Source organism: Amia ocellicauda, chromosome 9 (assembly GCF_036373705.1).
Source record: "Amia ocellicauda isolate fAmiCal2 chromosome 9, fAmiCal2.hap1, whole genome shotgun sequence".
In the NCBI taxonomy this organism is placed as follows: Eukaryota; Metazoa; Chordata; class Actinopteri; order Amiiformes; family Amiidae; genus Amia; species Amia ocellicauda.
Window position 1 is genome coordinate 19,668,749 of NC_089858.1, and position 17,328 is coordinate 19,686,076.

General features: G+C 36.7%; 1 protein-coding gene across 1 annotated transcript in view; it reads left to right on the forward strand.

The window, feature by feature from the left end:
- tshz3b (teashirt zinc finger homeobox 3b) overlaps positions 1-16,323 on the forward strand; it is a 40,120-nt gene extending 23,797 nt beyond the window's left edge. The window contains exon 3 of the mRNA XM_066713678.1: positions 11,635-16,323. Coding sequence (XP_066569775.1) covers positions 11,635-14,831 — 3,197 coding nt within the window. The 3' untranslated portion in view covers positions 14,832-16,323. The remainder of the gene's footprint in view (positions 1-11,634) is intronic.
- Positions 16,324-17,328: the final 1,005 nt, after the last annotated feature.

Consider the following 17,328-nt stretch of genomic DNA (forward strand, 5'->3'; position numbering starts at 1 on the left):
TAATCCTTTGCAAACAGGCTTGTCAGTCTCACAGAGGAAGTCTCATAAAATTGCCAAGCATTTCCGGGGTTGGATGGCAGTGTTAACACTGTCTGTAATTCAAACAAATGACAAAAGTAGCATTTTAGCAGCCTAGTTAATGTTGCCCTGAAGTGAAAACCTTTATTTTTAAATGGCCAACTTTTTATGTTTTACTTCTGCCATCTGAGATATATGAACTTGTGCCAAAACAATGAATACAATTACGCAGTATTCTGGCCTGCAAAATGTAAAAATACAACAATGGTTACAAACAAGCACTGACACAAGAGTGAGAGAGTGACTCAGACACAGATTTTAAATCAAATCTAATAATAATAATGTGAAGATCATTTGGGGGGAGTTGGTGGGGAGGTAAGGGGATTACAAAAAAAAATGGCCGGTATGGTTTTCACTGAGACATTTGTGCCACTTAGCCACTTTGGAATGACAATGTCAGATTAGAGGGACGTGGTGTCAGAACTGTAACATCGTGCTGTTTGGATGTGGAGGACAGGCATTTGAATGTGAGGGCTGTTGGCAGGGAGTGGGGTTGCGGAGTCCCATCGGATTTGTCAGGCTCAGGCTCGGCCTCTGCTCAGCAGGACACCGGCAGCGTGGGTCCTGACTCGTCACCTGTCTAGGTGAGCCGCCGGTGCCGGCATAAGAAGTGACAGGTCTCTTATGCATCGCCATCCCTCTCCTCCAGCTGCTTTAATGTTTTCAGTCACCAGGCCTCAGCACCCTGCGCTGTCACGTGATGCCACTGTCAAGTGCTCACCTTTGGCTTTGCCTTATTAAAAAGACAGCCTCCTTTTTGTTTGTCTTAATATGTTGGAGAAAAAACGTATGCTACTGCTTGACTCATGCGGTCCACTACGCTATTTGTACTTGTAAATAAATTGAACTTTGCCTACAAGAGTGTGTACTGAGGGGAGAGGCACCTGCTCCAAATGCAGTATCACCTCCCGCTTTTCACATTGTGTCATTGTTTAGCGAAGTGGGGTCAAAACACACGACCAACGTGAAAATGCAAAAGATGACACAGATGAGCCATGCGTGGTTGTGCGGAATGTTTCTGATGCACTGAGAATAAAAGAAGACGAAAAAAAGCAATATGTTTTACATCAAGTAGATACAGCAACTAATCCATATGTAACAGTATGGTAAACTCCTTTGTATAACTACCTTAACCTTGTAGAGAATATCTTTGAAATCCCCAATGGAATGTTTAGTGCAAGAAGAAGACGCTTTGAATTTGTCAGGCCAGTTAGTGCACAGATGCTTATGCACTACTTCAGTTGCTGGGGATGATGTGTATGCTGATTGCAAAACAGTGGACATGCTACCAAAAAATAGCAAAATTCCCCTTTCAAAATGTAACATCTTTAATCATTTGCCATCTCAGGAAACGTTAATTCATTGACATGTGCTGACTGACCCTGGAACACAAGACTGCCTGTAACAAACAAACAAACAAACAAACAAACGTTTGAAATGTGACAAGCATAAGGGCCATGCCAACACATTATTAGAAAGCATGCATTCATCGAAGTGGGTCTGCAAGAGGCAACTACGATTGTAACAGACATTCAAATCCGTGATTCGGGGAAAAAAAAATAAAAAAAATAAAAAAAACACAAGATCATAAAACAGAAATGTGCCAACTAATCTCAATTTTTACATGTAAGGCCATGAAAGGCTTTCATCAGAATGGGTTTGGCTGCAATAATCTTTTAACAAATTACAGTTTTGCCTATTTTTTTTTAATGCAGGGAACTTAACATGGTTGTATAGTAAATTTATGCAACTGATCACAGTTATTAAATTACTGAATCTGCAAAAGAAGCAATCAACCCCCTTATTATAGTTGCTGTGAGTGAATGTTAAATGTCAAGGAGTTACCAATGCGCTGCAGGGAAGCACGTTACAGTTAAAGATGCATAAAATATCAGCACTTTTTTTTTTTTTTTTTTTTATGCTTGTGCATTCAGCAAAGACTCCCATCATAATTAACTGGTGTTGAAATAAATAATTTTTATAAACTACCTAGGAAACAATTCCAGATTCGTGCACATCAAAGTCTGTCTCTGTGCAGTGGATCTCAGCTGTAGGGCATTGTTTAATCGTAGTGATCAAATCATGTAAAACACTTCTGAGACTGGACAAGAAATGTACACAGAAGGGCAGCAACATTTGAAAACAAGATATTTAAATCAAAGTTAAGGGGTTCGTTTATTTACTTAGACAGTTGTGAAAGAGTAACAGACAGGGGGCCTGGCTGACAGTTCTTTACACAATTTTACGTTTCTAGCCATTACAATCTGAGAAATGTTTCAATGCTATATTTGTATGTATTCCCATTTAACATATATATTTTACAATATTAAAAACAATAATTTAAATACTGGCTTTGAAACTTGATGGCTTTACTTTCCATATCAGTGCCAATATTCTGCTCTTAATCTTCAAACCAGTAATGTTTATTACTGTTAAGCCTCTTTGAAGAATCAAATCATGAATCCTTGAGTTACTAAATATATCTTCACGTATGGAATGTCTGAATATTGGACCATTTCTTTGATGCCTGAGTCTTTGCTTTATGTACATCTAAAGATACAATTACATTGCATAAATATGCAGAAACATCCTTCGGAAACCACCTCAGCAAACCTTTAGAGTGAACAAAATAAAAGCTATTTGTAATGTGCTCCGTTATGTAGCACTCCCACCCACTGTAAGCAAATTTAGCACAGTCAGACACTCTTGTGTGTTGTACGGTACTCTGGAATGGATGTCTAAATGTATTTGGTCTCTTGAGGAAAGGGTCCTCATACAGTAGGTGATCTGAAGGGAACCTTTCCACGCGTGCAGGCATACTTCTTTTTTAAGTCGACTGAAATCCGCAGCATTGATACGTGAACGCTGTAGATCGGTAAGAGGGCATTGTAGTCATAATGGTTGGCCAGGGAGAGTTTTTCCTACTGACGATTTGCATGTTTCCCTTACATTAACAGAGGCAGTCACAATACTGGCAGGAATAGCTGCACTATGCAAAATGTTCTTCACAGATGTAAGATCCTAATGCAACAACAGTCTAACTGCAGTTTATGTAGACTAACATATGTGAAAAAGTATTGTTTTTCTAAGACCCAGCTGACGTATCATGGTCCTGAAGCTGCATTAGTATTTTTTTATTTCTTCGCAGATGCCTTTACCCAAAACGACATATAGTTGTCTCAAAATATACACATTGTCAAGAAAAAGCAATCCATTTACCCACTGTATGTAAGCTTTGCCTAACATATCTTAAATATTTGGTTTGACTGTTTTTGTTTTCTTGTTTTTAATGTTGGTTTTAAACTATTCTTCTTAGTGTATCAAATTTCGGTTTTCAGTTCAAATAATTCAAACAAAGGCCTATGAATATTTTTGAGATACAGTTTTCTTTCTTATAATGTTCAGTGTTGTTACTAATATGTTATTTTACATAATAAGATGAAAAATAATATGCTCTCTTATGGGTGGTTGTAAAAGCTGATGTATATAGCTTTATTCTTTGGAGAGTTTAAGATTTTTTTTGCATAAAGATTGTTAGACTAAACGTATTTGGGAAAAAAAAGGAATGTGCTTGATGTGTAAGGTTAAGAGCAGTGTTGAGAACTGAGGTCTGCCCTTGAGGTTATTCTCTACCCTTATAATTGCACGGTCCCCTTGGCAAAGCTATCGCCACACAGCTGAAGACCTACGTTTACTCCTTGCAGAGGGACATTCATATGATCTGTTTATAGTGCCTGGAAGCAAAATGATATTCAACCATTTTGCTGTCCCTTAAGAGTAAGAGCTGAATTTGATAGTTACCCTTCTTAGTATGCACAGTCAGTTCAAATCTGTGTTGAAACATGTTTATTTTGAAGTGCAGTTTTCACATTAGTTTAAGCCTTTGCTATAATTATTTAATCGTACTAAACAGCTGTTTTTAAGATAGGGATGACCCTATTCCCTGTGTTTGCAACCGAAAGGAATATTTGTGTTGTTGTAGGTAACAGACCTTCTGACTTGTATTTCTTGTATTTTATTTAAGTAAATAAATACATATGTTAATTAAATGGTACATTGCATTTTGATGCTCTCGTGTCTGCTATAGTTAAAGATGGTCAAAAGAATGCCATGTTGCTGTTTCACTCTGGCAGATGATATTAATGATAATGAAAATTATCCCTGCAAAACCACACACACCTTTTGTTTGTTTGTTTCCTTTTTCAACACAATTCACATATTATCTGCACCATCGTAGTCTTTGTATGTTTTATGACAGTGGGCTTATAAAAAAAAAAAAAACTTCTGATTTGTTTTTAATTAGGGAAGTGTTTTTCAAATCGGGGAAATGTAAATTAAAATGGAATGCATCTTTGTTCAACTTTAAGGCTTTGAAAGCATCTGCATTGAGGTTTAATGTAACAGGGAAATATCCTCACAACATTTTTGATTCCACTAGTCAGCTGTGTTTAATGTAAATATGCTGTCAGACACTCTTCAAGTGAATGGCATAAGCAGATGATTAGCAATGTTCTCAATAGTGTTTATGCATAATCTTACAGTTTGACGGTACTCCTCGGCTGCCTTTTATTGTCAGCCATTCAAAACCTGTTATATTTCTTAATCCACCGACATTCGCTTTGTCATTACAAATTTTATAAATGGTCAGCTATCAGGATGAATATGCATATGCAGTTTTTTTTTTATATATATATATTTGCAGGTTTTTAGATTGTTATATTTTATTTATAGGACAATTTATTTTTTAAATAAATCACGCACATAGCGCAGACATACACAGTGCTATCTTTGTATTAATACTGATACTTTTACTAGTATTTTGCTTTGACTTATATTATATATACTTTAATAGTGAACTATGTGTTACAGGTACAGACTGCTTTTTTGATTACTGTGAATATGCATTAAAAAACATTCTTAAAGCTTTTAACTTCTGTAGGTATATTAGTACATATAACCCAATGCCTTATTATGCCTCATTAACTGAACTGAAATTCCCAGAAGCATGAAATATCAATCTAATTGCTGTAGATGTATGAATATAATAATTATTATTTTATTTTTATCTTTATAGTTGCAATTAGTAATTGTGTCATTACAAACAAAGCTGTGTGCATGGTTACAGTCCTATGGAGATGTTGGTATGGAGGGATGTCTTTTCAAAGCTCACTGAAGGTGCATGGCTTGCTCCTGGGCTCTTGGGCACAAATCAAGGGTTTCCATTAGATTTGTATTTATGCAACTGTTTCAGTGGGACTAATGCATAAAAGAATGCACATACACTTCTACAGTATGGAAATATTGTGAGAGTATCAGTAATACAAATCACGAAACAGAGTGTTAAAGAATTTGTAGTCTTTTTTTCCCCCTCATTTGTCCTTTTCTTGAGGAGATCCTCGCTTTACTTGCAGACCTGAATCCCAGAATAGGATAACCGTGTTTTGTCTCTGTCTCTGCAGCACCCGTTATTTGAATCTATCTCAATACGTTTTCACGGTCCCAGCTTGAATAGATGTGGCCAGTGACAAGGGTTAGAGTAGTCTTTTGGAACGTTTACTTGTAGCTGTGAGGAGCCCACATTCATCAGACGACTGGGTCGATGCGATTGTACCGGGATCGATGGAAGGCCTGTACGATCCCTCTTAGGCAGTAATGCGTTCACCCTCATGGCCGGGAATTCACACACACTTCTGCTTCTTTGGACCATTTGTCTGTGAATGTCAAATTGCAATAATTAAGCATTATTGATCTTAAATTCAATTAACTTCATTAACACAGGTCATGATAGTAGCAAGTTAAAAGGGAGGAGAGATGGGACTAGGGATGAGGGGATATGTGTGTGTGGGTTTATTTTATATTCTCAGGACTTGTAAGGCTGTCAGCTTAGGGCTACAAACCATTTTCACTGTAATAATTCCATATTGCAGTTACTGACATTAATGTGAGGTATTTTAAATTATATATGTGGAGTTTGATGCTATATATAGTGAGTTCAATATATATTTTTTTTTTTTTACCCTTGTTCTTTTACTGATGACCAGAAATGTCCCTCAAACCTGTGGCTGTTAGAAACGGTCAATTTTTCTCAACCCCTCCACAATCTTTTCAATCGTAAAGAATTGTATGGAAATATTAACTTCAAACTTTAGAAGGTCCGTAGATCGTCTTTAACTATTCATTATGGAATTCCCCTTGGAATGTTGTATTTATCAATTACTAATGTCAGTCAAGTTAAGGACATGAATTATATTGGATGGGTTTTTGACAGAAGGCAGTTCAAAACATGAAATCATAAACACCAGTTTTGAGTTTCAAATTCCTCAGTGTTTTGTTTCAGTTTTTTTTTCTGTATATGTGTGTGAGTGTGTAAACTCTGATCTGATATACATCCATTAAAGCTGTTGAAACCCATTCATATTTTTCTTTTCATGTATTTATATTAATTTAGTCAATCAGTCAATTTAGTCATATCAATTTAACTGGTTCAAGGAGTTAAACTCTTTCCACTATCTTAGGTCTTTGCACAATCATCTTCAATTTTTGTTATGAGTTTACATCATTAAGAAACAAATATGAATGATTAAAGCATATAGCATTGTGCTCAATTGCAACATTTTTTTCATTTTAAAATATTAACTTTGCATTGCAGTGTGCAAAGCAAAAAGAAACTATTCTATTTCATGTTCATTCTATTTACTACTCAGTGTTCCATTTGTAGTGTATAGCCATTATTTTATGAATGCTGAAATTGTAATTTAAATTGATAGTGCTTTCTCTGGTTATTATTTTATCTTATTATTTCGTTGTTGTTGTTTTGTTGTTGTTGTTTTTTTATTTTATAGAAATTGTGGTATAATGGGAAACATTTTTACACTTTGAAACAGAAGCATTCTTCCTGATGAAACATCTAACATTAAGATATTATTGTACTTGTAATTTTCTTCACTGGTTATGTGTACATTAAAACATTTTATGTAAATACTGCAACCAAAGTAAAGGTGAATTCAAAAGAAAAAAAAATAGCATACTAAGCATTTCTTGGGAACTTAACAAAAGCAATATATTTTTGCATATTTAATTTGTTTACAGTAACATGAAAAATAAGCTTGGGATTTAATAAATATTCCTACTTTACGTGTTTTAATATGTATTTTTATATTAAAAATAAATTTAATTGAGGGAAAATACTGTAATTTGTTCTGAATAAAATATTAAAATCGATTTATGGTTTGAGCATTATAAAATAAAAAAATAAAAAACAGTAAATTTGTGAACATCTGCCCATTAGAATTTATTATTTTTATGATCTAACATTACATTTAAAAAACTAAAAACAAAACACATGATTTGTTTCCCTGTGCATTAAGTTGGTTGATTGCTGGAAATCAGATTAGATATATTAATTTAGTTCATTTTAATCACATCTATATATGTATATAGTGTCTAGGTGGTTGTAAACTGAAAGCACCTTATTTAACACCCTATTTCAAATGTTATATCAGGTCATATCCCCCCCCCCCCCCACACCCCCACCAAATATCCTTTGTTATGGTTATACTTTTCATTACAAACTCTTAAACATATAATTATGTTCAAAGAAATAAAGAATATCGTATACTTTAAAAAGTAAAAAGAAGTCACAATAATTCAAAACATTTAAATAATAAAACAAATGCTTATGAACCATAAGGGATAAATACTTTGATGAAAATCCGATTGTGCCTTAATCCATACGAACAATCGTCCAGTGAATGCAGTGCACTCTAAATGGAACTAGTCTGTAGGAAAATCTCAATAGGTATGCGTTCAAAATATATATTAGTTATGCATGTTATTTTTGTATTCCTGTAGTCAACACTGCAGCTGAAAACAAATTAGTTGCATGAAAATAGCAGATTAAGTGAAAACTCAATATTGTTCACAGCAAGAATATATTTCTATGGTCAGTCTAAGGCAGGGTGGCCTGGAGTTGGTCCAGGGTCCTGTGTGGGTCACCCTTGGCCTTTAGAAAGCTAGGGTAGTTTCAAACACATCTCTTCCATGCATGCTCGCCAAGAGAGTATTTTCACAATCACAATAGCACGCTGAGACCGAAGGGAGAATGTTCGGCTTTGTTGTGTTACATATTTTTATCTCTAAAATTCAATTTGCAAATACTGTGCCGTCTTTCCTTCCAAGTTCAAAGCAAGGTTAACCTCCAGGAGATCTGTTGGCACAGAGACCAAGTTTGAGCATTCAGTGTTTTGGGCTTGGATATAACCATATATTTTCCATGTCCTCAAACTCATGTTGTCACAATTCCTCATCTTCTTCATTTATTTCTCATTCTAAAACTTTGTATTGTTACATATAGAATATAATTTAAGATTCTAGTTAGACTTCATCTGGACAGTGGTCAAAATACTGTTACATCAGTAAGCCCTATTGTTCTCTTAAACAGCTGTCGTTCTGGCTGATTTAGAACAGATGGTCAGCACTTCGGGGGAGGAGAAAAAAGGGAACCTTGTGAATAAAAGCTGTACAGATATATGCTATTGAAGATCAAAATTAAAGTAAGATTAATTTTAAAAAGGTCCAACAAATAATAGTACCCATGTTTTAAGAATTAAGGCCTACACCACATTATTCCTCATAACATTTTAAACTTGATATGTCACATCTGACATTATCTTCATAACATGAGATATTTTGGTTTAGTATTGCATGAAACACTGGAAGTGAATTAATATATGAATAGCGATTTCACTTTAGACATTCATTATTTCTCATTACTTTCTTTATTACTTACCAGAGGCAAAGTTTAGTTTTTTTTTCTTTTTTTTTTTTTGAGGAAGAAATAACTGCAGTAGAGATGATGATTAAACTTGTACTGCTCAGATATTGCTACATTTCCTAAATAAGCGTGGACTTAAATTGTTTGACACCTACAAGAACTATACGCTGTACGCTAAAATATGCTAACCTAATAATGTTTTATTTTTTAAAGTGTATCCATGATAATGGCATTCAAATGCTTAGTTTCTAAGCAACTGGGTGATTAGTTTGTCATTTGGAGATAAAAGGAGAAAACTGGGGACTATTTTATTCTGATTTATTTATTTATTTATTTTTACAAGTCAGTTATTAAAGAACTGTAAGGTGTCTTGGATTGTCTGGCTTTAAATTGTATCAGAAATATTTCGTTTTTAAAATCAACTTTGTAGTTTATATAAATATAAGCAAATTATTTTAATTGGTTGCACTCAATAACAGTTGCATTTGTTTCAACAGCTGGTCTTTGTTTGCATAGAAACATTTTTTAAATATATAGGTACTACATATATATATATATAGAGAGAGAGTATAAATATTTGTGAAGTAATTGTTGAAATAATTGTTGTTTTATGTTGTTTATTGTCTTTAAAAAACACTCTTATTTGGTCATAACTGTAGGAGTACATATGTACATATGTGAATATGTGAGTATTCCCCACATCAGTGTCTATGTTACACAAAGTGTAAGAAGACACCTTATATGTTTACATTCAAAGCAGAACAATTATTAAATTAAGTTCTAATAATATGACAACGAATAAGGTGAATATTCTGACAATGACTAACGTGAATATATATATATATATATATATATATATATATATATAAAACTAACAACAAGAAAAAGCCTCAAGGCATACATTTCGCTTTAGGTAGACTGTGACGTATCTGTTTTCACCTGCGTTCATCTAAAACCTCTCTGCCAAATACAAGAAATGCCTATCGTTCCAATGACAATGTTTTTAGTGTCAGCGGTGATAGAGTGCATACAATTGTACTACAAAATCTGCAGCAGGAGAATGAAAATACAGTAAAAGAAAATGTATTTGTTGTGGCTGGCAGGTTCAGTCTGCTTTTAGGTGGCACATCTCTACATGGGGGGGAAAGAAGCAGGTTTCAGAAGTAGTCTTGTGGTTATAGTTGCCCCCAATTGAGCAAGGAAGATTATTTATTATAATGTTCCTAATCAATGTAGATCTGAATGTGTGTGTGTGTGTGTGTGTGTTTCATATTCTTGGTGCATAACCACCAGAAAGTGCCAATGTCTAAAAACATTTGTTCTCATTATTATAAGGCACTGAGTATTTAGTAATATTTAGGCTATTTCCATGAAATACGTCAGGAGTCCATCCTGTGTACAATACATTTTTAAAGACTTGTCTATCGCTTCAGGGAGTAATATACAGTAAGACTGTACCAGAGCTACTTAGGACAGATCTTGGGATCACAGATGCTGAAAATCAGACGTTTGCATTTTGTGGGATTTATAGTGTGTAAGAATATTGCTTTCTTTTTGTACACAAGAACCAATCATACAGTGAACAGAAAGGCTTAACAGTGAAAGAATGAGACCAAGTAGACTGTAGTTGTAGTAAACAGGATTAAATTTATGTCTACAGAGAAGGAGTTCTGTTCAGTGTCTTCCTTCCCTTGGTTTACATATGTGCGAGACCCGGTGATTAATTGCAGCAGAGTGTATTCCTAATTTTTTGCTCTTCCAATGGCAGATGAAACAGGAATAAAATAAGAGCAACAAAGCATACAAATATACATTAAACAAACAAACAAACGACAAAAGTGGGTCTGACCCTTTAAACAAAGACAGAATCAACTGTTAAAAGCTTTCAGCAGATTTAAGGTCGAGAATGCAGTCCTCTAGTAAGAATTACAGTGTCCCAGCACACAGTCTGTATAACTCTCCTTTTTGTCTAATGTGGGTTTCACAGGCGAGGAGCACTATTCTCATGTTTATGTGCAAATGGGTCAAATGGATGTCAATTGAGTGTGTGCAAGTAAACAGTAAATAATCACTATGTTATCGAGTCCTTGTCTTCCACTTGAAAAAAAACATAACAAAAACCTAGCAGTTGAACATTTTTAATTTCTTGTAATTGATGTAAATGTATTTGGTTGGCAAGATGTGTTATTGAAATTTATATACATTCATTTTACTTAAAAAAAAAACTAGCTCTAGAACTGTAATGAGTGAAAATGCGTGCTTAATTTAAATTGTGAATCTGTCTGTTAAGAAATGCATTAGAGGTAGAAGAAGCATAAGACATATTAATTGACAGACAGGAACTGCTGTCTCTGAGGTTGATACAAGTAATTTATTACTTTAGAAATGAATGCCACCTCCAGAATGTGCTTCATTAATTTCAAATTTAGTTTTAATTTCAAGCTGTTGCCCCTTGAGAAGAATAAGGTGGCAAATTATGTTTGAAGAGAAGGTTTTTTTTTCCTTTTTTGCTATGAAAGAATGAAGAAGAGAGAAAACTTTATTCTACTCTGCAAGAATATAAATATCTGAGGGGGGAGGAGGAGGGGTTGTTAAAGGGACATGGCAAACCATTTTATGAACTGAAAAGATGAGGTTGTTACCGTTTTGTTAAATCAAATACCACATTTTAACCAGTGCTTGTGTGTAATTGAAATGTTGCTCTCTTTACACCATCTTTCAGTATTCTACTCTTCCTGTCCTTTTACATGTCTTAACTGAATTATTTTGTGTTGTTGTTCCAGCCTATGTCCCAGATGAGCTAAAGGCAGCCGCTTTGGTGGATGAGGAACTTGAAGAAGATGATTCAGCCGTGGAGGAGGAACCTCCAGTCAAGTACATGTGCTCAGAAAAGGACTTCTTGAAAGACTCCCAGAGCTACCAAGACTCGCCTGCAGCAGAGTTCTCCAGCCATGAGATGGACAGTGAGTCCCACTTGAGTGAAGCCAGTGACAGAATGTCAGACTTTGAAAGTGCTTCTGTTAAAAATGAGGAGGAGATCAAAGAGGCTTTAATACCCAGCGAGGACACCCCAGCCCCAGACAGCCTTGAGCAGATGAAGGCTATCTACAACAGCTTTCTGACCAACTCCTACTGGTCCAGTCTAAACCTAAATCTCACCCAGAGTGCAGCTGAGAAGCCCCAGCGGAGCAGTAGCAGCAGCAGCAGCAGTAGCAGCAGTAGCTGTGGCAGTGGCAGCTTTGACTGGCATCAGTCTGCTATGGCGAAAACACTACAGCAGGTTTCTCAGAACCGGCTCCATCCTGAGCCCAGCCTTTTCAGCACTGTCCAGCTCTATCGGCAAAGCAGCAAACTTTATGGCTCCATCTTCACTGGTGCCAGCAAGTTCCGCTGCAAAGACTGCAGCGCTGCCTATGATACCCTAGTGGAGCTGACTGTCCACATGAATGAGACTGGTCATTACCGTGATGACAACCATGAGACGGACAACAACAACCCCAAGCGCTGGTCCAAACCACGCAAACGCTCCTTACTAGAGATGGAGGGCAAAGAGGATGCCCAGAAAGTGTTGAAGTGCATGTACTGTGGACACTCCTTTGAGTCTTTGCAAGACCTCAGCGTACATATGATCAAGACAAAACACTACCAGAAAGTGCCTCTCAAGGAGCCTGTGACCCCTGTTGCAGCCAAAATAATCTCTTCAACCCGAAAGAGGGCCCCTATTGAGTTGGACCTCCCCAGCTCTCCAGATTCTTCCGCAGGGACTCCCAAACCTTCCTTAACAGACTCTAGTGATGTCCTCCAGAAGGCCTCCAATCCTTACATCACCCCAAACAACCGATATGGACACCAGAACGGTGCCAGTTATGCCTGGCAATTTGAATCCCGGAAATCCCAAATTCTCAAATGCATGGAATGTGGGAGTTCCCATGATACACTGCAAGAACTGACTGCGCACATGATGGTTACAGGTCACTTCATTAAGGTGACCAACTCGGCAATCAAAAAAGGAAAGCCAATTGTAGAAGCTCCTGCCACACCAGTGCCAACCACCCAAGCGGAGGAAAAAGTTCAGTCAGTTCCTTTAGCTGCTACAACTTTTTCACCTCCAGCCACTTTCCCCTCCAGTGTCTCCCCAAAGCTCAGCGTGGAGATAAAGAAAGAAGAAAAAGAAGAAGAGTGCACTAAGGAGGTGATCAAGGAAAAGAAATTAGAGGAGGATGAGGAGAAATTCGATGTCTCCTCAAAATACCATTACCTGACTGAAGAAGACCTGGAGGAGAGTCCAAAGGGAGGATTTGACATCCTTAAATCACTTGAAAATACAGTAACATCTGCTATTAATAAAGCGCAGAATGGTGCCCCAAGCTGGGGTGGTTATCCCAGTATTCATGCTGCATACCAACTGCCTAATATCATGAAGCTCTCCTTGGGTTCTTCTGGGAAAAACTCTCCATTAAAATGCATGTTTACAGGTGGAGAGATTTTGTCCCCAACTAAAAACCAGCCACTTATTTCTCCTCCTATTAGTCAGACCTCACCTCTGCCAAAAAACAATTTCCATGCTATGGAAGAGCTGGTAAAAAAGGTAACTGAGAAGGTGGCCAAAGTGGAAGAGAAAATGAAGGATCCTGAAGTCAAAGCATCACCCCTTAGGCGAATGACACCTTCCCCTTGCAGCAGTGAACCCGGGGAGTCCATGAAAGGTGATTCTCCAAAGGAGAGCAGAGCTAAAAGCCCTGAAAGCAATGTAGGCAGCCACAGTGACATGAACGAGACCCTCACAAAAGAAACAGTTGAGAACGGAACAGACTCTGTGAAACGACCTGCCACCAGTTTGTGTAGCAGCACTGCCATTATCACCGACCACCCTCCTGAGCAACCCTTTGTTAACCCTTTAAGTGCGCTTCAGTCTGTAATGAATGTCCACCTGGGCAAAGCTGCCAAGCCTGCACTACCTGCCCTGGACCCCATGAGCATGCTCTTCAAAATGAGCAACAGCTTGGCAGAGAAAGCAGCAGTAGCCACCCCACCCATGCAGACCAAGAAAACGGAGCATTTGGACCGCTATTTCTATCATGTCAACAATGACCAGCCTATAGATTTGACGAAAGGCAAGAGTGACAAAAGCTGCTCTTTGGGTTCAGCGCTTATGTCATCCACTTCGACGTCGTCTGCTTCTCCTTCATCCGCTGTGACAACGGCAAAGACATCTGCAGTCGTGTCATTCATGTCAAACTCTCCGCTACGCGAGAATGCCTTGTCAGATATCTCTGATATGCTGAGGAATCTGACAGAAAGTCACACATCAAAATCTTCTACACCTACCAGCCTGTCTGAGAAATCGGACGTGGACGGCACTACCCTTGAAGAGCCAGAGGAGATCTCCCCGGCTCAGAAACGCAAGGGTCGCCAGTCTAACTGGAACCCCCAGCACCTGCTTATCCTTCAGGCCCAGTTTGCTGCTAGCCTGAGACAAACATCAGATGGGAAGTACATCATGTCGGACCTTAGTCCCCAAGAGAGGATGCACATCTCAAGGTTTACAGGACTCTCCATGACCACCATTAGCCACTGGCTGGCCAATGTAAAGTACCAGCTGAGAAGGACAGGTGGAACCAAATTCCTAAAGAACCTGGATTCAGGACATCCAGTGTTCTTTTGTAACGACTGTGCTTCTCAGATCCGAACTCCATCCACGTACATTAACCACCTAGAGTCACATCTGGGTTTCAGGTTGAGGGACTTGTCCAAACTGTCCAGCGAACAAATCAATAGCCAGATCACACACACAAAAAGCCTATCTGAAAAACTGATCCCTGCCTCCTCCCCAGAGGAGGAGAGTGGCACCTCTTACCAGTGCAAGCTCTGTAACCGGACTTTTGCGAGCAAGCATGCTGTCAAGCTACACCTCAGCAAGACTCACGGCAAGTCTCCCGAGGATCACCTCATGTATGTGTCTGAGCTGGAGAAGCAGTAGCACCGGCCTCAATGAACTAGGCTTTCGCTAGCCTTTTAATAGGAAAAAAACAAAACAACAACCAACAAAAAAAAAAAAAAAAAAAAAAACTGCACAAAGATGCCATAATGCTACTGTTTAGTTTCGGCACATGTTTCTTGATTTATCTTCAGAGTAAACACTCTGGTCCATTTTTTTAATTATTATTATTTCTTATTTGTATTTTATTTTTTTGTTCTTTCTTATTTTAAAACAAATATTTTCTAATTGTACAGTGTTTAATATAGAAGTGCTGCATAATCAGCTGTTGTTACTGGTAAAATATGAAGGTTAAAAAATAAATAAAAATGAAGTGGTATGTGTTTGGAATTTGTGTAAATTGGATTTAGTTTCTTTGCATCCCCAAGATGCATTAAGCTGCATGCGTTAATGGACAATTTAGTTAAGCATTTAATAACTAAATCTGGTGCACTTTTTTTTCTTTTTGTTTAATGTGACCTAAGTGTGCTGGTATCAGCCAATAACATTTAACCCTCTGAGTACGGTGAAGCACTTCTATGTTAATTTTCAAAACCAAAATGAAGGGGAAAAATGTGTAATATGAGGATTGGCAGTAATATTAAATATTGGAAAAAGAACAAAAAACACAAACAGGCCACTATAAGTTGCAGAGTACTTTTCAGTTTGGAGATCTTGTATAGATATATAGATGTATGTATTGCAAAGGTAAATTAATCCAAAATGAGTCTTTTTCATCATTAAATCAGGGGCCTTCATTCATTCAGGTCTGTGTAAAAAATAAAAAAATATGTATATATAAATATATATACCAGTTCCTGTCTAAATTATGCATCATTTTTATATTTTTTAATTTAAGAAAACTATAACTATCTACTGGTGCACAATATATGAAGACAGTAATGAAATTGTTTTGCACAATAGTTTTGTAAAATGTTATTTAAACAGAAAAAAAAAAAGGAAAAACAAAAACACTTTTAAAACTTTCATTTCAGCCTCGTGCTCAAAGGGTTAAACCTCTAGTACAAATTGTACTGTATTTCTTGAACATAAAAAAAAATATGAGAAAAAAGTTTGTACAAAAGATGTTACTTTATAAAGTTATAAGGCATTCCATGATGTAACCTCTTATTTATAAGCACTCTTGGTTGTTATTTCATATTGTAGAATGCCTTTTTGATTGGTAACTTTTTGTTCTGCCTAATTATTCTCCCATGATTCCATACTGCAGCTTTATCTTTAGGCATATGAAAGGTAACCCATGGTTACCAGCACACTGAGTGACTCTGTTCTGCTACATTTTTGGCAGTTAATTTGCAGAAGTAACTGACAGCTGACACCATATGAGAATCTATGTATAAAATATTGGCATGTAAACAGCACAGACACTGTTATGCACTCTGTGCCCTGTTTTTGTTGTTGACAATGAAGCACCCATTATATGACTTCATATAACCTTTTTTCTACTGCAGCATTAAAATGTTTTTTGCAATAATTTTGTGTCGGGTTCACAATTATGTCTGCAATGTGCTATGGCTAATGAGCACATTAAAATTAAATTGTATTCCGTGTCTCTGTGACGAGAGCTTGAGTAGTTTTCTTCATCTGGCAGGAACTGGCAGGCACCGCGCTCTGCACATAAATCACTGATGTTTCAGCGAACTTTACCATGGAAAGTGCAGCGCTTGTACAAATTCAGAGGCCACTAAATCCAAATTTACACCCTAGGAGGGTGGTGTTATAAACCTCTTTTACATGTTAAGTGATAATGTAAACCGTAAAAGATAACCTCCCAATCTCTTACAATGAGAGTCATGTTAAAAGAAAATCAGTGAACTTCCCAGCAGGTTCAATATATATCTATATATATATATATATATATATATATCAGGTATAACAAATTAGGAACTGTTTCAGTTCTTAAGAAACAATTTAGTGAATTTGTTGAGGCAAAATAAAAGAAGCTTATATTTCTGTACTTGGGTCCCATACATTTTAATAGTTTAGAATAATCATTCAAAATGTTTAAATGTCAGAATACTGTAGCTAAAATCCTGTACTGTTTCCAGTTTCCTCAAAATATGATACAAAACAAAGCAAAGCACAAACATCAACTACAAAAAATCCAATACAAGATAATAAAAACCACTACATTTAATACAATATTTTCCGCAATAATAGTGTTGATGTAATGGTAACATTTGAAAATGTTTTCCATATAGTGCCCCCTATGCTTCCATGTAAATGTAACCATTATGTGTATTTATTTAACTGAAAATCGATGACAGAAAATATATATTTTTTCCTTTTTAACTACACCCCTCCCTTTCACCAGCTAAATATACAAAATAATTGCATAAACCCTGGCATTAACTGTCTCATTTTCATGATTTTATTCATAGCCCTGTAATTAGGCCCCTGGTATGATATTCCCTGTTTATAAAATGATTTTGTTTTTTGGGCGTTATTGAAGTTGACAACAATGTTGCATTGAAGAGCA